At 47.5% G+C, this 22830-nt stretch overlaps 1 protein-coding gene across 1 annotated transcript in view; it reads right to left on the reverse strand.

Moving 5' to 3' along the window:
- COP1 (COP1 E3 ubiquitin ligase) overlaps positions 1–22830 on the reverse strand; it is a 922999-nt gene that overhangs the window by 188175 nt on the left and 711994 nt on the right. Inside the window, exon 18 of the mRNA XM_078642019.1 lies at positions 8296–8456. Within this exon, the coding sequence (XP_078498145.1) occupies positions 8296–8456 (161 nt within the window). The remainder of the gene's footprint in view (positions 1–8295; positions 8457–22830) is intronic.

The raw sequence follows: 22830 nt of genomic DNA on the forward strand, positions 1-22830 counted from the left end.
ATGCCCATCGGAAGCACGCCCGGCTGGATTGTATGATGCTACCAGTGAAAAGCACAAACCAACAGGAGGGCTCCTCCTAGACAGTTTCTCCAGCGTCTGAGTTTTTATAGTGGCTGTAATGCAGAAAAACTGTGAAGGCTATTACTTACACTTACTCCGCTCCCGATTGCAGTCATGTGTTAATGCATTATAATGATGTCAGAAGTCAATAAGTAACATGTAATGTAAAATCCCAATAAACAAATATTTAATATTTTAAATTCAAATAGGAACAATACAGCCAAAACAATTTGTAAGTGTTTATTTATTGTATATATGGATCGAAACGCCGTTGACACCAGATACACCTTATACACTGCTCTAAATTGTCACTTAATGTGTAAAGGAGTTCTCTTGCAATTTGTTTGTTACATTGAAAATTGTGTGTTTAACAAACCTACAGCTTTGCCTGAGCCTTTTGTGTTCTTCATTGTTTGTCCCTCTTGGTTTAGTTGGATGCAGGCTTGTGTCCCACTTACAAATTGTTTTGTCTCTATTGTTCCTATTTGAATTTAAAATATTAAATATCTGACCTCTGCCCGGCTGGAAACGTTATACAAATATAGTACTGACTGGATTTCCAATGGTAGCACACTAGCATGCAGCATAGGCAGTGGCGGAGGGATGCTGTTGGTAGGGAAGATGATATTGCTCATCGAGGACTTCAAATGTCTTGAGATTCTACTTTGTAAGAAGCTGGTCAATAGTCAGGATACCCACCTGTTGCCACAGCTCCCAGGGAGTGTGTGCCCTCCAGTACTAATGTGTGCATTATGCCATAGGAAAGTCTATTTATGCTTGTGGGTATCAATTTTGAAACACCTATGAGCCTTGGTCCAAATCTTCACCACAGCTTGAATGACAGACAGGGTTTCAGGTCAAAAAGGCCAGAGCTTAATGTTTATTAATTATTCGCATACCAGGTATATTTATGGTAAGATTTTGTTCAAGGGCAACACATAATGGAGGGTCCTCTAAGTGTGGTCTCATATAGGTAAGTTGCGCTGGGTGTAAGACTGCATGATATTTCTCCAAGGATGGGAGACCCAGACCACCACTCTTTCTATGTACTTGCATTTGAAGATCGCGTGTATCGGCTAATTGCATTCCAAATATAGATGGCAAGAAAAGCTACAAATAGTTTACACACAAGAGTACTGGAAAGGGATTCTTGAGAGCGTGATTGTGAGGTATGGGAATCTCGAATTAAATGTTGTTTCTTCAAATCAATACATGATTGGTATTGGACTCTTAAGAAGCTATGGAGAATGGGGTTTACTGCAACACTGAATTGTTGTTGCTGATGTTATCAACCACATGGTGACACTACACACTTTCTACACGATTGTCCAGGCACATTTGCATTATGGGCTTAAAACAGAGACCACTCTTAACAGGTCCTTAAACCTACCCATTCCCCTTCCAAAGCACTTTGTAATTCTTCATGATAGCACTTATATCCACCACCTAACAAACCACGAACGCTGCCTCCTGTCAATGGAGCTGATGGTAGTTAAACAAGTTATATTTGAACACTGGCATCCCCAAACATATTGAATGGTTGACTGAAATGTACAAGATCGCTTTTTTCAAGAGGATTGTATACAGAGAACAAGACGAGACAGAGATCTTCTTACAGGTTTGAGCAGCTTTTCTTGATGAGATAACTTTGTGTGGCCAAATCCCAGAGAATCCATCTAGAAGTTAGTAAAACTTTCTGAACCACAGTGGAAGTGATGCCCATGGGTGTAAAAACGTGGTCCTATCATCCCCTTGAATTGGTTAGGATAGAGCATATTTATTTGTAATCGTATATCCTATGCTGTTCAGCGTCTTTTATATTCATAAACGTTACATGTTACTATGTTCTCATATTTTGATATTGCCAAGTTTTTTGTGAAGTGCATTAATGTTTGTCTGAAATTCGAATTGCAACACAATCTTCATCTCCTCCCCCACCCCCTTTTCCCTTCCATAATCCTGTTTACAATATTTTATGGTATGAATTATTGTGCCTTACAGGCAGAACTTGTGAGGGCCACAGATTGTACATTGACATTTGCCTGAGACCATGATTGTAATCTTTAATTAAATTAATATAAAGAAGAAAATAAAAGAGAATGAAGACACATGCCTAAGACTACAGCTGTATGCAGATCTTTTCCTCTGTAGTTTTCAAGGAAACTCTGTGCATCTGGGATGTGCAATGGCGAACGGTCAGGACTCACAGAACAAAAGACTGCACACGTGGGGAAGGGGGAATATTCATTTTAAGTGGAATGCAAGTGTCCTTTGGAACCATGAGTGGATTAGGGGGAATAAGAAGTGGTTGTAGAAGACCTGAAGTGAATTATCACTGGAGGCCTGGTTGGTAGCAGAGGAAGATGCTGGAGTAGGTAAGGACAGCTGTCCAGAAGGAGACAGAGAAGTAATTGTCAACGTCAAATGTACAAACACCGATCTCTCTGACAGTGTCTCTAAGTTGATCTTGATACAAAATGATGTGACGAAGACAGTGCTGACGTCGAAGACCATGAGAGCCTTGATAGTCAGTACAATGGCATGGAACGCTTTGGTATACAGATGGTGGGTTTCTCCTGCAACATCTGAATGTTTCTTTGTTTCAGTGTCATACTTGCAGCAGAGTTGACCTTTAAGGGAGAGCATGTCAAGAGGGTATAATTACTCAGTCTCTAAACATAACCCAGGAATAGTCTCAGTGACGATGATGGCGGCTTCTTCTCCTTAGAGCTCATCATTTAAGAATGCCTTTGTTAAGTGGATATGGGTATACTGGAAGGCACACCTCCTCTAGCCATCCTTTGCTGTTTTGTTCTTTTCTTCCACTTTCCTAAAATCTTCCAGTTTCCAACGGAGGAAAAATCCTGCTAAGACTTTCAGTCATTTATTGATCAAATTTGCAATTTGTTCTATCAAAGAAGATGCTTTTCAACGAAAGAAAGCTCCAAATACTCCAATGAAATTGAATAAAGTTGAAAAACATCAACTTCTGATGGGAATACCTCACAAATACACGGTAAGAAAACCCTAGAAGTGTTCTGATGTCCTCTCAACATGAGATTAAAAAACAGAGCCCAAGAGGCAAGCACCAGTGCAAGATATGCTAGGATAAGGGAGCTGCTGGCTCAAATAAATGAACTGGGAAATGTTCACTGTGCTTTAGTCAGCCTATCATGCTAATGTTCCTTCATATACTCTCTTCCATCAAAGATTTTAGGCTCTTCTCTTGCTGCATCATATTTGTTATCTCATGCAACCATGTTGCTTTATGTATTATTTATGCGTGGAAAGAATGCTGAAAACAATTACCCTTTTTTGACTATGGAGGTTGTGCTTGCATTTGAGAACTAACAGCATTTCACCACCTATAACTAAATAAATATGCAATTTTTTTAAATGAAGTATTACTGAAACCCTAAATTTAGACAAGAATAGATGGTCTTTGTCAATACACAATCGCTCATGAGGAGGGGTCCTCCACGCTTCCCTATTCCCAGGCGTTTTAGTGTGGTTGCTCACCCTGTGTACTGGGTGTTGTTTATTGGGGGGTCAACAGATGCTTCTGTTCCTGAAGTGTAGGGTGGGGGTGAGGGTTTGGGACTGTTTTGTCCGGTATGTTGTTCTATTATGTGTTGTTTTTTGTTTCAGCTATCACAGAATGCCACAACTTACCGGTGGGAGGGGTGGGTGTGTCCCCGCAATATGTGATCACATGCACCACCTTAGGCGTCCAGGCATGACTATACACTCCAAGTCATGCGCTTCGCCTAGACCAAGAGCAGTCTACCATGACAGATAACACCTCCCCTATGGGAATTCTCCACGTCTTGTCGTGGAATGTCAACGGTCTGCTGGACCGCCACAAACGCCACAAACATACAGCGGTTTAAAGGTACGCGCAGCGTCTCCACATAGACATCTTCATGCTTCAAGAAACACACCTTCTGGGTAATTGCTGCCCCTTCTTGGTTCGTTATGGCTACGACAGGGTATGGCACTCTGGCTTTTCCAGGGGCTCACGCGGGGTGGCAATCCTCCTAAAGCGTACACTGCCCTTTGTCCTCTCCCAAGTGGTGCATGACCCCCACGGCTCATTTGTGACGGTTTGTGGGTCATTGGCTGGTACACCCCTCACTCTCATGTCCATATATGCCCCTCCCTCTATGCTTGCGCCCACTTTGGCACACACAGCTTCTTTGTTACACGATATGCCCGCAGGCAACATGGTCATCGCGGGAGACTTCAATGCAGCCTTAGCCCCCGCCCTCGATACATCGGGAACCCCTTCGGCTGCTCGGGTGGCGAGTGCGAAACACCTGCGGAAATGGTCTGAGTCCCTGGGGCTTTGTGATGCGTGGCGCACTTGGCACCCGCGCAGTATCCAATTCACGCACACATCCGCGGACCACCATACCCAAGCCTGCATAGATGCTATCTTTGTCCCCACGCGTGAATGTTCACTGTTTGTCGATGTCCGTATCCTCCCAAGAGGCACTTGCGACCATTCCCCGATACTCCTTAGTTCAGGGGCCCCCCTCCTGCGGCCCGCCAAACATGGAGGATGAATGCCTGGTTTCTTCACGATAAAGATTACAAGAAAGAGATTGGGAAAGAGTTTACACGATACTTTGATACCAATTAGGGGTCGGTGGCATCCCCGGGTACCCTGTGGGAGGCGGGGAAGGCGAGCGTCAAGGGTTTCGCAAAGCGGCAGCTTAAAATACAGAGGCAAGCACAGCTGCAGGAGATCTTTTCCAAGGAGGCGCCGGGGCTTCGCTTGGAGCAGCTTCTATCCACATCAGAGGACGCTGCCCAGAATCGACAATTTGGCCTTATTCGGGACGACATTAAGCAATTATCCCTGGACGCGGCCAAGCTACTCTGGAGGTCTTCGGTGGCAAGAGTTTACGGCTGGGGAGACAGGAACGGTATGATATTACATAGGCTGGCCACATATCCCAGGGCGAACCGTATCATTCCGGAAGTGGTCGACACAGCTGGAGTGGTGCACCATGCTCCCATGACAATGGCAAATACCTTTGCCGCATACTATCGGAAGCTGTATGCGGCACAAGACCCCAGGCTGACCGGCGCTGCTCTCCTTGACCGGGGCGGGGTGCGCCTTCCTACGTTGGAACCAGCGGCCCAGAGGGATCTAGAGCGCCCCATCTCATTGAAAGAAATTGAGGAAGCGATCGCCCTGGTCTTTCCGGGTAAGACCCCGGGTCCGGATGGACTGCCGCAGGAATATTATGTGGCCTACCGAGGCACTCTAGTCCCCCACCTAGCAAACTTGTTTAAGGAAGCCGTGAACAAAGGTTTGTTTCCGCTGGAAACGGACATTGCCACCATTGTGGTTCTTCCGAAATCCCAGCCTCCCTCCCGAGTGTGTGCAGAATACCGCCCTATATCCCTCCTTAACACCGAAATGAAACTCTATGCCACCATTCTGGCCCAGTGGTTGAAACCCTATTTGGCTTTATTGGTGCACCCGTATCAATGCGGGTTCATGCCTCAGTGGGAGACCCGCCATTGCCTCCGAAGACTGCAGTCGGCTCTGGCACATCAGCACCTGCTTACCCCTCCATATACTTTGAAAAAGCTTTTGATTCAGTGGACTGGGCATATCTACAGGGCGTGCTGGCCGAGATGGTGTTCGGGCCCCACTTCTATTCTCTGGTCCGGGTCCTCTAGGCCCACCCGAGAGCGAGAGTCCTGGTTAACGGGGTACTGTCGGAGGCCTTTCCCATCGCCAGGGGTACTAGGCAGGGATGTCACCTTTCTCCCTTGCTATTCGCCCTGGCGATGGAACCTTTGGACCGCCTCCGTGGATGGGAATGGCCAAATACGGACACGGACAAGATCGCGTTATACGCGGATGATGTGCTTGTCTTCTTGCCTGACCCCGCCTCCTCCGGGCCACAGTGCCACCGGATCTTGCATGCTTTTGAGCAGGCCTCAGGGTTACGGCTTAACCCTGGGAAGTCCGTGTTGGTCCCCCTGCATCTCTCTGGAGAGTGCTTCGACTGGCAGTCCACTATACCGCTCCGGAGGCAGTCCTTTAAATATCTGGGGATCTGGATCAACCTTCTTCCTGAGCTAGGCTGGTCCCTCAACGTGGCCCCCTTGGCTAAGAAGGCTAGGGAGGACCTCCTCAAATGGAAAACGCTGCCTCTGAACCCCCTGGGGAGGGTGGCTCTGTTTAAAATGATGATCCTCCCCAGGTTCCTTTACGTCCTGCAGAACATCCCCTGCTGGTTTTCTAGGTTCTGGTTTAGGGAGCTGGACAGTCTAATCACTAAGTTTCTCTGGAGTGGGGGACGGGCCCGGGTGGCTCTGTCTGCTTGTCAGATTCCCTTTTATGACGGCAGCATGGGGGTGACACACCTATATCAGTATTTTCTGGCGGTATGCCTATTAGTGGTCCACGATTGGTTTAGTGGGGGCTGGTCGAATCCAGCCTATAGGCTTGAATTGAGCGAACTGGGGATTGCGGACGTCCAAGCCATGCTATATGGGGAGCCCATTCCGAACCGACCACCTGAGGTGACGCGCTCAGTGTTGCTGGCATGGTGCGCCTCGCTCCGACACACGGGGTGGTCAGGAAAGCTTTCCCAGTGTACTCCCCTTTGGCAGGGGGCTTGGCTTTGGGAGGTCAGTGGGTTGTGGGGATTTAAAACTTGGGACCTTATTGGTATCTCCCAGTTAGGGGACGTGTGGGCAAGGGGTCAGATGTTGTCCTTCCAGGAGCTCCAAACTCTATATTCCCTACACTCCTCCCAGCGCTCTAAATATCTGCAGTTGAGACATGTCCTCCTCAAACACATTACGGGCGACACGAGGCTCCCCGAATACAGCCCCACCGAGGATCAGACGGTGATAGGCCACTTGGGTAAGGGGGGGGCGTCTCCCGAATTTTGCACCCTAGTTAATAACACTCCAACATCACTAGACAAGTTGAGGGACCAATGGGTGGGCCGCCTTGATGATGTAGATTGGCGCAATGCCCTTATGGCCCCCAGAATAATCACTGTCTCGGCCAAAATCAAGCCGATTCAGTTATATTATTTACACGCTGTGTACCTCACCCCCCTGCGCCTGCAGCGAGCAGGTTTGCACCCAGATGCGTCATGTGCAAGATGTAAGCATGCCCCGGCCGACTTCCACCATATGGTTTGGTCATGCCCCAGCTTGGGGCAGTTCTGGGGATTCATTGAGGGAGAGCTAACGGAGGTATTGGGCTAGGAAGTTCCTCACGACCCACGTCACTCCTTGCTGGGGATCACTGATGGGCTGGATGGGTCCAAGAATGATAATTTGTTCTACAACACAGATATGATGGTGGCCAAGCGGGACAATGAGGCGGCATGGATAAGCCCTGATCCTCCTACCCTGGAGAGGTCGCGAAGAGGGGTGGACTGGTGTGCGAACTAAGAGAAAGCCATGTATACAGCTAAGGGGCGTGTCAGGAAATATCGCAGAATGTGGGGGAAATGGCTGGGGGCTGTGGAAGGACCAGGTTAACCGGATTCAAGCTTTCGCTAGGCATTTTTATGGAGATCGTGATTGGGGGGTATAGTGATGATGTGAATGAACTTATATCTGTGATTTCCGTGCATTGGCTGATTTGTTTCTATGTTTTTAAAATCAATAACATTTGCTTATCAAAAAAATTTAGCCAAGAATATTCTATGTTTGTGGATATTAGTGGAAATATTACAATGCAGAATACACAGTACTGTTTGTATCACAACCCCTGGTCATAAAAGCACTGTTTGTCCAAAGGTCCAATTTCTCGTCCCAGTACTGTAAGGTCTAGGTAGGAGGATGGTTCATAATTGTTGAATATTAATACAGGTTCAAGGAGTTCTCTACTTCAAGGTAACTGGGTCACTAAGACTAGTATTATTCAGACTGGCACTACTAATTCACAAAACAGAGGTTTGCAAAAAACAGGATTAGACAGGCGTGAGGGATAAAGAAAGCTTGAGTTGCTTAAATTTCAAGTTACAATGTTTTGACTAAAGGCATAATTTTCAGGAACAAACTTTGACTTAAGTGAGAGAATTACCTGTATTCCCATGATGGATTATTAAACATGCATATGACAAAACCATCAAACTAAGTGAATGTGGCATAATTACAGGAACTACTATAACACTTCCCTGCAATGGGGCACTAAACAGATTTAAGCAAAGACACCTTGAACAGAAGGTAATCCAAGCATGACCTTACCCCATCAGGCATCGCCCGCCAACACACTGCGCTGACAAACTCATTGGTGTCATCCTCCTTCCGATCCTTGTCCAGCACACTTTTAACTGTGTCGAACTTGAAAGTGAGCAGCGTTTTTGAGAGTCCCTTGTAATACAGATAGAGAGAGTTGTTTTCGCTTCCTGGTTAAAAAGAGGATAAAGAAAACAATTTTCAGGAACCTTACAAAAATAGTAAACATATCAGGCATTTGTCTTGCCCTAGTCTTCCTACAACCAATCATACATCATCAAAAATTAAAGAGCTGGTTGGCCCAAGTAAGAATTTTTTTTTTATAATTCTTTATATTAAACAGTTCGACCATCATACACCAATTAATTACAAGCAGGCGACTTTACCATTTCTCAATGACATTGTATACAGTACTTAATACACTACACTTATATTCTTGATTAGATCAGGGGGTATCCAGAGTGTCAGTGTCTGCCTGTTGACTAGGTGGGAGACAAATGTCGCCTTTGTAGCGGTTCCAAGCTCCCCAAACCTTGTTCCTTTTCCCAGGGCACCCTCTCGCTCTGAAGACTGACTTTTCCTTGTACATGCACCAGTCTTTTTTGGGAAAGTGTACGGAGTACCGCAGTACTACCAAAAAATAAAATACACTGTAGTACACCATATTTCACACAAAGTGTACTGCAGTGCATTTTCCATTTTTAATGTAATAGTTTTCTCGTTTATGTATTTCTGCAGTACTACATTACCCCTGTACTACCTAGAAACGACTGCACTACTTCAACATTTTTTTTTTTAAAGACAAAAAGAGCAAGTTACTTACCTTTGGTATACCTTCTCTGGTAAAGACTTTATCTAGCCACAGAATCCTTACCTTGAAATTTGTTTGCGAGCAGTACCCCTTTTTACTAGTATAGGCACCGCACACATCACTAACGGTGTGGATGAAGCTACGCGGAGCCAAATGACACCACCTATCGGCGAGCAGGAGTACGGCACACAAAAAACTAAGGGAACCCTCACCTACAGTTTCCTGGGGCCCACACAGAATTCTGCAACCACATCGCAGACTTTATCGCTCACCTCTCATTCAGATCAATCAGCTACATCCTCCTCAGGGACTTCAATTTCCATCTGGAAGATACCACAGACCATAACTTCAAAGCCCTCCTCGACAGCCTCTGGAACTTTGGACTCACCCAGCTCTTCCAAAGACCAACCCAAAGAGCCGGCCACAACCTCAACCCTATTTCCTACTCCAACATTAGGATCACCACCAACACGACCCCGCTCACATGGTGCGACCACTACATCATACACTTCCAAATACCCACCCACCAAGCAACCTCACCTGAAAAACCCAGAGCACCATCAAGACACTGAGGCAAAATATCTGAAGAAAACTAGTCCAAGACCCTACAGGAAAGCCCACCTAACAACAGTGGGAACCTCGAAGTTGACAAGAAGCTCTTTCATAAATGTCTCGCTGACTGCGCCAACCGCATTGCTCACACCAGAAACAAGAGGTACAAAAACAACAAACTACCCGACTGGTACACAAACTACGTCAGGCAGTTCAAGTGCCACTACAAACAACGTGAGAAAAATTTGAGACTTGACAAAAACACCACAAAATCAACATACAAAGCCACGAACTACGAGACACAAATAAAAGGGCCCCCAGTCTCAGACTCGAAGCCAGCTCCAACAACGGCAAATAACTCTTCAGTATTGTCAAGGAGTTATCCAACCCCACAGCTGCTAACAGCATCATCCCATCCCAAACACTCTGCAACGACCTTTCAACTTCTTCGAACAGAAGATTGCCAAGATCTACAACACACTCAACACACAGCATATTCATAAGAACTCCACCTCTCAACCGGACAACTGCTTCATCGTCAAACAGCATTTAAGCAACTGGAAGCCTCTCTTGAATGAGGAAACCACAGCCCTGATGAATACCATGCACTCAGAAGCCCCTCTAAGGTCCATGCCCCCACTTCATGTACAACATTGGAAGAACCATTCTCCCCCGTGCACACTGCTAGCATCAACACCTCCATAATTACCACCACCTGCCCACCTTTTTTTCTATCAGAAAAGGCGTTATCAAAGGTAAGTAACCTGTGCTTCTTAATGAAACTTTTTACTGCAGATTTTTCACCTTTTGCATAGATACCGAGGCAATGCCTCCCAGGAGGTGGGTCTGTGAACTGGCTTAAACCAAAACGTCTTGAACGACCAAGCATGCAAAATGCCCTTTTTGGCAGACCTGGCAATACAGACAATAGTGCCTTGTGAACGTATGAAGCGACACCCAGTTTGACAAATGTCCAGGGGTGTTTCTTTTGCCAGCGCATAGCAGATCTTAATGCAGAGTATGAGCAAGGGAGGGATGGGCCTCTTTAGCTGTTTTTCCACTTGGTGTTCTCTGGTACGATCAATATAAAAGCTGAGTGTCCTTTTTGGATCCAGCTGGTGGAATCCCTCCTTCTTCTTAGAGGGGTGATGAGATGGTGGAAACACCACCAGAGAAGCGATGATTTGGCCAACATGGAAAGGAGTCACTAAGTACGGGAGGCAGGAGGTTTGAGTCCACAGATCCAGCTTGGCTGAGAAGAAGGACAGCCTTGTGGGTAAGGAACCTGTGACAACAACTATGTAAAGGCTTAAGGGCACACACATAAGGAATGTTAGAACAAGATTTAAGTCCCACTGAGGCATAACAAACTGTGAAGGGGAAACATATTGTAACCCATAAAGAAAACTCATCACATCCAGAGATACGAACAATGAGGGCTGATCCAGCAATCGTAAAATGGCTGATAAAGCCAGCAGTACCCTTTAACAGTGCCCAAAGCAAGGTCTTGCTGGGTAAGGGACAACATAAACAATAAAACTTCGGAGCATGGCATGGAGTGGGTCAATGTTTCGAAGTGCACCAGGACCCAAACATATCTTAACAGCAGGCATAAATAGATGTGGTCGAGGGACGATTGGCTGTCAAGATGACAGACAGCCACAGGAAGGTCAAAAGCATTCAACTGCCACTGCTCAATCTCACACGCCTGGAGGAACAGGTTGCAGAGGTTCCGGTGCAGGACTATGCCCTGCTGCTGTAACAGGAAGTCCTCCCGAAGTGGCAGAGACAGATGCTCATGCCCAGGAGTTCAGGATAGCATAGTTTCCATTCCCAATCGGGAACACTAGGAAGACTTGGACCCTGTTCCTGATCTTCTGCAGAACTCGGGGCAGGAGAGGTATCAGCTGGAAGGCATACAGGAGTCCCGAATTCCACACTATGAGGAACGCATCTCTGAGCAAGAGACACCTTGGAAACTCCACAATTAAAAAGAGAAAATATTGCACCTTCTTGTTAGTTGCAAAGAGATGGAACCAGGGCTCTCCCCATTCCTGGGGAAGACCCTGCATCATCTCGGGATTTAGTAGTTGTCATTCATGATCCACTAGGAGTCGACAGCTCAATTCGTCTGCTCTAGCATTCAAGGTACCGGACAGCTGGTGTGCCACCAGAAGAATTCTTTGATGTTCTAGTCATCTACAGAGATGCAAAACATCCTGCCAAAGAGTCCAATACCCCACACTGCCCTGCATGTTGCAGAATCACATGAAAGTGGTGTTCTCTGTCAGAATCCGCACCAGCTTCCCTTTGACGGATGGAAAGAAGGCATTCAACGCCAAGCGGATGGCCCTCAGATCCGGAAAGTTGATACCAATCTCTGCCTCTCCTCAAGATCAGGCGCCTCTGACCTCCCCAGATTACCTCCCCAACACAGACGTGAAGCATTGGTTACTACTGTTAGCTCTGGGTGAGGTACAGAGGGGTCCGAGACTGACCCACTCGTAGTCCCATAGGCATCACTTCAGGCCTTTTGCATGCTCCTCTGGAATCCAGATCAGAATGATCTTCCTTGTGCTCTGCCGACTGATACTTCAGGCCTGCTTGACTAGCAGGGTGAAGGTGGCTTTCAGTCCCAGCATCCTCAGAGTCAGCTTTCAAGGGTTCAAGACAGAGGCTGAAACACTGGGATCACAGCCCGAAAGTCCTGGACTATCCTTTCTGGCGAGAGATCGATGCAAAACTGCACTAGAACGGCTCTGATGGAAGGGAGCGTCTGTAAAGGAATCATGTGTGACTTTGGCATGTTGAAAATAAACCCCAACATTGTTATGAGGTTCGCCATGGAGGGGGGTGATGTCTACCTGTGTCGAGCCCACCTTCCTTAAACAACAAGTCCTCGAGGAGTCAGAACCGCAACCTCTGAAGAAGTGCTGCAACCATCACCACTTTCAAGAAAACCAAGGGGTGTTAGTGAGGCTAAAGGGGATCATGATGAACTGAAAAAACTCCTGTGCCACAATGAACAGAAGGTAGCATTGGTGGGCCTACAGGAAAAAAGCACCCTTCAGGTTGCCAGTTTCCAGGATCGAGAGCAGACAAGACCGGGGTCAAAGTTAACCATCTTAAAGTTGTCCTTTCGCAGGAAGGAATTGAGGGGGGTGGAGATCCAAGATGAGACGGTAGCCTCCATCCTTTATTGACACCAGGAAGTATCACGAATACCAACCAGTATCAACTTCCAGCGATGGCACCCTCTCTGAGACTCCTTTGACCAAAATGGACAACACTTCCTGCTGCAACTGGGCCTGGTGTCTCTCGATCAGCTGCTCTCTGGATGAGGAAACATCTAGAGGAGTCTGAACAATTTACAGAACCCGCTTGTCCGAAGTTATTGCCAGCCACCCTGACAGAAACTTGCAGATCCTGCCTTTGACAGGATGGTTGTGTGCCAGCAAGGGAACACTAAAGAGGCATAGAGGCTACGGAAGCAGGAAGGGCAGAAGGCTGGTGTGCACGCTGCTGGCCATGTGTGTGGTGTGTGCCTCAGCCATGAAAAGTCTGGGGGGTGGTGACTGCTGTATAGGTTGGAGGGAGGTGTGATGGGACTGAAAGCCCCTATCATGGCCACGAATGGGACGCAATTGCTGATGGTGCAGGCGTAGGGGGGCAGTAAGGCTCGGGGAGGGGGCAGTAAGGCTCGGGGAGAGTGCTGTGGTCTTCCGGACTATTCAGTGCTCAAGCGCCGCAACCACCATTTTCCCAAAAAGACAGGAACTGTTGAATGGCATTTCTGTCAGACTCGCCTGAATGTCTCCTGAAAATGCAGTGGAGTGCATCCAGGCATACCTTTAAAGTGCCACACTGGTGCTTATGACTCTTCTAAGCAAGTTGATTGTGTCCATTGGAAGAACCTGGGCCACAGAATCCCATTAAGCATGAGAATGGCCAATGACACAGATCGTGTTTACAGAAAGAAAAGGTCTGTATTCGTTTGGACTCCCTGTCAGGGGGAGTAGTTGGGAACGAATGAGGATGGATTTTGGCTGTCAAGACCTGGATCACTATGCTTTCAGGAATACGGTGCAGGGTGAGGAAATATGGATCATCCAGAGCATGTGATGGTTCCTGGCAAACCGATGAATGATGAGGACTGAAATAGAGTTTTGCCCAAGTCCCTAACAGAAGATCTAAGACCTCTTCTGCCCTTCGCACAACCATGGCAAAGGATGCGCTTTCTTCTGTTGTAGGGCAAGGAGGCAAAACCAATCCTGTTTATCGGGACTGGCATCCTGGAGATCTCCATCAGTTGTCTTTTTGATAATGTTGCCCAAGTTTGTCCCTAACCTCATAGCAAACATTGTTCGAGTCTGTGCAAAATAATTTGTGTAGGGCATGAGTCCTGGCAAAGGAACCATATCAGAGTCAGAAGCTGGGCTAACTGGCTGCGACACAGTCATATATGTGCGTGGCCTCTGTTGAGATCGGTGCAGTCTCAGCATCGGACAGCGCTATGGATTGTCCATCGTGCTTTGAAGGCACTGGTGTTGGTGGGCCATGGTCCATCGTAGGTTGTGGTGCACAAAAGGGAATCAGTACCAAGGTCACTCCAGATCCTGAAACGAACCCAGAGGGCCCAGCTGACGCCAAGGGCAAACTCATCAGCAGAATCCCAGTTATGAGGCATCTCGGCTCCTTGGGGCCTGTAGGCACACCAGAAGGAGCCAGTAACTTGCCAAATTCCTCAATCTGTTGAAGCAACAACCCCAGAAATGTCAGTTGTTACGCAACAAGGATTGGAATGAACTCCAAAGAGGAACAGTTATGAAAGCGAGACCTCAAGGAATGATAACGCCTTTGCGCCTTCTCAAGATTTCGAGAATGATGGGATGGGTGAGAGTCCGGTTTGTACTTCTTGCATACTTTTTAGCACTTACCCAAACATTTAGATCACATCAGCATCAGACCCCAAACATCACAGGCAAACCACATGTGGCTAAGTCACAGACATCTGTTTGTGACATTCTCCACAGGGTTGAAACTCAGTAGATTTTGGAGGTGACATAGTCCTTTGCACACTAAAAAAGTTTTAGAAAAGTCAAAAGAAAGATCTCAAGGGAGACCAGCAGTCTGGATCTGCTTGACACAGATAGAAGGGAACTGATGTGAGTGTGCATGGTTGGCACCTATATAGGGCTGCACACGTCACATCCGGCATGGAATGACAGTGCAGATCCATCAGCACTACCTACAAGGATGCTGATGAAGATTTTCCAGATCCAGTCTGATGCCGGCAGGAATATTCAAAAGGTGAGGTAGTTGCAGTTGGAGCCTCTATCAATTAACAGTCCTACGCCGGTAAGCAACCATGACAGACATACAATACGATAGAGTTTCCATTCCCATTATTCCCGATTTCACATCAGCGGTCCTATATGTTACAAGATTCTTCCTTGAAGTGAAAAAACTTCACAAAGTGTGGCTTTAAGCAACAGTGACCTAACCAAACTGTGTGTTGAACTTAAAGTAAAAGATAACTTCTTCTTCACCACCAAAACGGCAGTTCTAGGAGAGGCACTAAAGAACAAGTTACTTACCTTCGGTAACGCTTTTTCTGGTAGATACTATATCTGCCTGTGGATTCCTCACCTTGTGAATACCCCTTGCGTCAGCAACATTCGGAAATTCTTTTTTTGTAGCCTCGCGCCGACGTGGACTCCTGACGTCATAGAGACACGACCTCGCTCGCGACTCCGCTGACGTCACCGACGCCTATAACAGGCCCACGCCGGTGTGATGACATCAGTTCCGCCCTTTTTTCCGTGCCATCGAGGCACACGGACGGACCAATGACAGTAGAAATATACAAGTATACATAGTACACAATAATCAAGGCAAAACACACAGTGTTAAGCAAAAGCAGGAAAGCAATTGGAACATTTCCATGACAACAAAATATATATACATTACATTACAGTAACTCTGGCATAGAAGAGTGGACAACGGGGAGGCGGGTGGGTCAGTGAGGAATCCACAGGCAGATATAGTATCTACCAGAAAAAGCGTTACCGAAGGTAAGTAACTTGTTCTTCTGATAGATACATCTGCCGTGTGGATTCCTCACCTTGTGAATAGAGTCCCACAGCAGTCACCACTCCTGGAGGAGGGTGTCCACTCTTCTAGACCAGGAAATCCTGAAGGACAGCGCGCAAAGTGACCGTCCCTCCTCACTTCGGAATCCAAGCAGTAATGCTTCGCGAAAGTGTGGAGGGAAGACCAAGTTGCCGCTCTACAAATATCCTCAACAGGCACACCTCTAGCCAATGCTGAGGTCGAAGACTTAGCTCTAGTTGAATGAGCCCTTATACCCTCTGGTGGTTCCTTACCGGCCAAAGAGTAGCAGATCTTTATGCAGAGGACAATCCATCTCGATAAAGTTCTCTTATGGACCGCCCTTCCTTTCTTGCAGCCAGCAAATCCAACGAAGAGCTGGTCCTCCAAGCGAAAGTCCTTGGATCTGTCCAAGTAAAAGGCACCGCCCTCTTAGGGTCCAGACGGTGCAGTCTCTCTTCCTCCTTAGAAGGGTGAGGGGGAGGATAGAAGGAAGGTAAAGTAATGGACTGCCCTAGGTGGAAGGGAGTTACCACCTTAGGCAGAAAAGCAGCCCTGGTCCTGAGAACCATTCGATCAGCATGTATGGACAAGAAAGGGGGCTTGTGACAAAGAGCCTGAAGCTCACTTACCCTCCTTGCCGAGGTTATTGCAACGAGGAAGACTGTTTTAAGGGTAAGAAGCCTCAAGGGACATTTGTGGAGAGGCTCGAAAGGAGCACCCATCAAAAAGGTCAAGACCAGATTCAAGTCCCACTGAGGCACAATAAAAGGGACAGGAGGAAACTTATTTATAAGGCCCTTTAAAAACCTTAAAACCACAGGTGACTTAAAAAGAGAAGGCTGGTCAGGCAAACAGAGAAAAGCTGACAGCGCAGAAAGATAACCCTTCACCGTGGCAACAGCAAGACCCTGCTGAGCCAGAGAAAGGGCAAACTGGAGAACGTGAGACAAACGGGCCTTCAAAGGATCAATAGACCTTTCCCCACACCACGAGACAAATTTCGCCCATCTATAAGAATAGATGGACTTAGTGGAGTCACGCCTGGCTGACAAGATGACATCCACAACGTCAGGCGGGAGGGAAAAGGAAATCAGGTTGCCCCGCTCAATCTCCAGGCATGAAGATGCAATGTCTGGAGGTGGGGGTGTAGAACCTGCCCCTCCATCTGAGAGAGGAGGTCTGCCCTGTGAGGGAGACGGAGCGGCGGGTGAGAGGAGAGGTGGAGAAGATCTGTATACCACACCCTTCTTGGCCAATCCGGGGCGACCAATATGACTTGGGCCCGGTCTAGGCGAATCTTCCTCAGAACCCGAGGAATCAAGGGTATGGGGGGAAACGCGTAAAGGAGTTGACCTCTCCAACTCAACTGAAACGCGCCCCCCAAGGCTCCTTGCATCGGATACTGGAGACTGCAGAAAGACAGGCAGTGCGCATTCTCGTGAGTGGCGAACAGGTCCACCCGAGGAGTCCCCCACATCCGAAAGATGTCGTGAACCACCTCCGGGTGAAGCCTCCACTCGTGGTCGGCAGAGAACTGCCGACTGAGACTGTCTGCACGAACGTTCAGAACCCCGGCCAGATGATTTGCCATCAGACAAATCTGACGGTCCTGAGCCCAGGACCAGAGACGCAGAGCTTCTCTGCAGAGACACTGCGATCCCACTCCTCCCTGCTTGTTGATGTACCACATCGCGGTCGTGTTGTCCGTTAGGACCTGAACAGACTGACCGCGAAGGGAAGGGAGGAAGGCCTTGAGCGCCAAACGTATCGCCCGCAATTCTAGAAGGTTGATGTGAAGCAACCTTTCCTCTGGAGACCAAAGGCCCTTGACCTCCAGATCCCCCAGATGAGCACCCCACCCGAGAGTGGATGCATCCGTTATTACTGTGGCCACCGAAGGGGGAAGTTGAAAAGGCTTTCCTTGTGACAGATTGCCTTCCACACCCCACCAAGACAGATCCGCTGCAGCTTCTCTGGAGATCCTCACTGACTCCCTGAGATCTCCGTTGTGCTGATACCACTGCTTGCGGAGGCACCACTGGAGCGCCCTCATGTGCCAGCGTGCATGGTTGACCAACAGAATGCATGAAGCCATCAGACCGAGCAGGCGAAGGACCTTCAAGACTGGAACGACCGCTCCATTGTAAAATAAAGGAATCATCTCTCGTATGTCGCGAATCCTTTGAGGAGGAGGGAATGCACGACATACGGTTGTGTCCAGTACTGCACCTATGAACAGGTTGCGCTGGGAGGGCACCAGGTGAGACTTGGGTACATTTATTGAAAAACCCAACCTGTACAACAACTGGGTTGTCTCCTGCAGATGATGAAGCACAATCTCCGACGACTCCGCTTTGATCAGCCAATCGTCTAGATACGGGAATACCGGAATCCCCAATCTTCTGAGATGGGCCGCCACCACCACTGCCATCACCTTGGTGAAGACCCGAGGTGCAGTAGTAAGTCCAAACGGAAGGACCGCAAACTGGTAGTGTTGTGACCCAACCGTAAAACGGAGATACCTCCTGTGCGACTTCAGGATTGGGATGTGAAAGTACGCATCCTGCAAGTCGAGTGACACCATCCAGTCTTCTTCCAGCAGAGCCTGAAGAACCTGAGCAAGGGTGAGCATCTTGAATTTCTCCTGCTTCAGATAAAAATTCAAGATCCTGAGATCCAGGATCGGACGAAGCCTGCCATCCTTCTTGGGAATCAGGAAATACCGGGAGTAGCATCCCTGACGACCCCTTTCCTGCTCTGGAACCACCTCTACCGCACCTTTTCTCAAAAGAGTTTGGACTTCCTCCTGTAGGAGTAACAGATGTTCCTCTGAGCAATATCCCTGGCAAGGAGGGTAATTGGGAGGGAATTCCCGAAAGGGAAAGGGCATACCCATTTTCTACGAGATTGAGAACCCAAAGATCTGATGTAACCGATTCCCAATCTCGTAGAAAGTAGGTAAGCCGACCCCCCACTGGACCCACATGACCCTGAATGGCGGATCTAGGGCTGCTTTTCTGTGGCTGGGGGGTTGGAGGAGGTGGAGGAGGAAGAGACCTGACGACCTCGAGAACGTGTTCTCTGCTTCCCTCTGTAAGACCTATATAAGGTATTCTGCTGCTGCTGTTGTTGCTGCTGCTGCTGAGCAGGTCTATACGACCGAAAGGAAGAGCGACCAAACCCTCTAAACTTTCTGGTCGTAGAACCCCTGACCTGAAGGCCAAGAGATCTAGCAGTTGCCCTGCTGTCCTTGAATCTCTCCAAGGCCGCGTCTGCCTTCTTCCCAAAAAGCCCCTCGCCATCGAAAGGCAAATCCAACAATGCAGACTGCACATCCGCTGAAAAATCAGATGACTTCAACCAGGCTGAACGCCTCGTGGCAACTGCCGTGCCCTTGCCACAGAATCTGTTGTATCAAGTCCACTTTGGATGACCTGACGAGCTGCTGCCTGAGTGTCAGATAAAGCCTCTTCAAAGTCCTTTCTACTAGCCTCAGGAACCTTAGGGACCAAAGAACTTATAGAGTCCATAAGAGCATGGATGTATCTTCCCATGAGGCAAGTGGCGTTAGAAGACTTCAAAGCCATGCTAGACGAAGAAAAAATCTTCTTCGCGACCTGATCCTGTTTCCTGGCCTCTTTATCGCCAGGCACCTGCGGAAAAGCCCCAACCGACTTTTTAGAGCAAGCGGCCTGAATTACCAAACTTTCAGGGGAAGGATGCGAAGATATGAAAGCAGGATCCTAAGGAGCCACTCTATACCTCCTAGCCACACTTTTTGCAACTGCAGGAGCAGAAAAAGGCTTTTTCCAAACTTCCATTATAGGATCCTTTAAGGCATCGTTAAATGGGAGCAAAGGTTCTACTGACGAACTAGGAGAATGGAGAACCTCCGTCAACAAATTCGATTTAAACTCGACAGAGGGCAAAGTCAGACCTAAAAGTCCTGCTGCCTTCTTCATGACAACATGATAAGGTTGAACATCCCTAGAGGGAGCATCAGGTCCAGAAGGCAAAGACCACTCCGGAGAAAACTCAAGACCACTAGCATCCGCCAGGTCTTCGAAACAATCCCCTTCCAGTTCACCTTCCTCCACCTCAGAAGATGAATCATTAGCTCTCTGCTCCTCCAGAAGTCGTTGAGCTTCTCTACGAGATCTCATTTTGACTCGAAGTGCAGCCGAATCCAACGCCGAATTCGACGGCGTCGGAGCCGACTTCGGAATCGAATCCGAGGGCTTGGAAGGCTGCCCCATAGAATCCAAGGGAGTCGGTGACGCCGGAACCGGGGTCGTCGACTTCGGCCGAGCCGGCGTCGATATCGGCGTCGATCTTGATGGAACCTGATATTGCCACAGCGGAGTCGGAGCCGGCATATATGGCATGAAGGGTGCTGGAGCATAAGAGTGTGGAACACCCAAATTGAAAGCCATAGGACCCATGGGACCCGAAGGCGCTCCAGAGGGGTACCACGACCTCGAGAAAACACCATACATCGCGTTTAAAAACGCAGAAGGGTCCTGACCTGGAGTCGGGAATGGTGGATGCTCAGGCTGACCTCGAGGCACATTAGAATCTGTTTCCTCAACAGGATTCGAAGCCCCTTCCTCAACAGGAACTCCATCGGTGTCTTCCGGAGCCGAAGATGGAGCCGGAGACGGAGCCGGAGACGGAGTCGGAGTCGGATCCGGAACTGGAGTCGGAGAATGGACCATCGACTCCGAAGGCGAAGCCTCACCTTCCGACTCATGAGGAGGAATCACCTTCGACTTCATCCTTTTGGGAGACTTCGATCTGGAATGATGACGGGATCCGTGTCTCCTCTTCTTATGCTTCTTGTGGGAACCGGAAGCATGACCGGATGATGACTTCGAGGCCGACGCCTCTCGAGACCTTGACCTGGATCTCGACTTCTTCGAATGCTTCGAGGATCTTTTAACCTTACTTGCTTTAAGTTTGGCAACAAGAAGTTTAGATTCCCTCTCACGAAGCGCCTTCGGATTCATCTTTTGACATGATGAACAACCATCGACGTCATGATCCGAGCTTAAACACCAGATACAGTCTTGGTGGGGGTCCGTAACAGACATCATCTTCCCGCATTCTCTGCAAGGCTTAAAACCGGTCTTCTTTGTCGACATGACAGAATATTTGAGAATGGAGAAACAAAGAAACGAAGTAACAATGTACTAAGGCTACAGAGTATCCCGAAACCGTTAGCGTCGACGACGCGGAAAAAAGGGAACTGATGTCATCACGCCGGCGTGGGCCTGTTATAGGCGTCGGCGACGTCAGCGGAGTCGCGAGCGAGGTCGTGTCTCTATGACGTCAGGAGTCCACGTCGGCGCGAGGCTACGAAAAAAGAATTTCCGAATGTTGCTGACGCAAGGGGTATTCACAAGGTGAGGAATCCACACGGCAGATGTATCTATCAGAAGGGATGCACAGAAGGGAACTGGGACAAGAGACTGCTGGCCATTTTGGGTAATTCGGAGTTAGTTCACAACTAAAATCTAAGTCATAATAATGAATACTGCTGAAAGTTCTTCATTTCTCTAAGTTCACTATTTAATGCTTCCTATATTGTTGGACATGTGAAAGTTTCTATGTTTGACACCGATTATTGATTTGCAATTTCTGTTACTTATCATCTAAAAAGTAGACATGAATTAAGTTTTTCTCCTTGTTTCTTTTACTCTGCCATCAGCATGTGCTATTGTGCTGTGCAATGTACATGTAGGCAGTAATATACTTTAAATGGTGAGACAGGGGCATGTATTTTTGCTTATTTGCGCAATGCGAAGCAGCAGGGCATATTGCGAGACTATGCCCCCCCCCCCATGAGTGAAGTGTACTCCATAACTCCAAGATTGAAATTGGGACAGGAATGTTCTTGTTATATTCCTATCTAGGAGTACTCTACTCTGTCCTTGACAACTGGGGTCGCTGTGAGCAGGTTGTAGAGTGAGAGGGGAATTGTTTGCTAGCAATTGTACCGAACCTGATCCTTTGGTACACCAAAGGTACATTATGCATGTCCTTCTGCGTTGAATATCAGTTGTCACTACAAAATCTTTTGCATCGTGGTACATTACAATGCATATAATACAATGTGGCGACTTTTACACAGCATTGTATTGCAATTTGTACTGCTATCATACAAAACTGCTGGTAAGTACTGATATATACTTTTCTTACCTAGGAAAGGTAGCCACTGGGTAGTTCTAGTTAGGACTATGTTTCCCAAGGAAATAGATTTTTTGGTTTGCTAATAACTTGGGCACTGTTTGACAAGTTTTCACAATTATGTCCCAAAAAGTCTTATCCACCGCAGTTCCTTCCTGGAAAGTTTCGGGGTGATATGTCATTGTGGGCTGATAAAAAGGTGAGGTCCCAAAACGCACGGTCCCCATACAATTTTCTATAGGAAAATTGAACAGTGATTCAGAAAAAATGGCTGAACGAAATAACACTAAATTTGTCAGAAAGCTAAATCTATAACCAGAATGCATGCTTTTTGTGATTTGGTATAAATCCATTCAGTAGCTTAGAGAAATTAGGTTTCAGCTATTAGTTAGTGATAGGTTAGTGATATCTGTGCAGGACCTGTCCAGATATGATAGGATTTGAAATTTTACACAGGACTACTCAATCTTGTGTTTGGTCCCAACCTGAAAAATATGCTGTGGCAACCACTAAAGGTCTCTTGGACATGGTCCTTGTGTCCTGAAAATGAATTAACAAAACTATATAAGGAGACAGGGTGAGCACACCCTGACCCAAAGGCATTTAAGGGGGTGGCCCAAAGGGACCCCGATCTTGATTACCTAGCCACAACAAGGACAACATGCTGCAGCAGCATTTACAGGACACAGGAACATGGTACGCACAGAAACGGGAAAGCCTGTTTTATAGGATCACAAAAAGGAGAATATATAAAGGGTGATATATCTGAAACACAATATTCTATTCTATGGTAGAGCCACGGGAGGCTGTGCATTTATGTTTCAAATCTTTTTAATTTTAGCATAACTGCAATACTGGTGATTAATCGTTATGTTCAAATT

Source organism: Lissotriton helveticus, chromosome 1_1, assembly GCF_964261635.1.
Source record: "Lissotriton helveticus chromosome 1_1, aLisHel1.1, whole genome shotgun sequence".
In the NCBI taxonomy this organism is placed as follows: domain Eukaryota; kingdom Metazoa; phylum Chordata; class Amphibia; order Caudata; family Salamandridae; genus Lissotriton; species Lissotriton helveticus.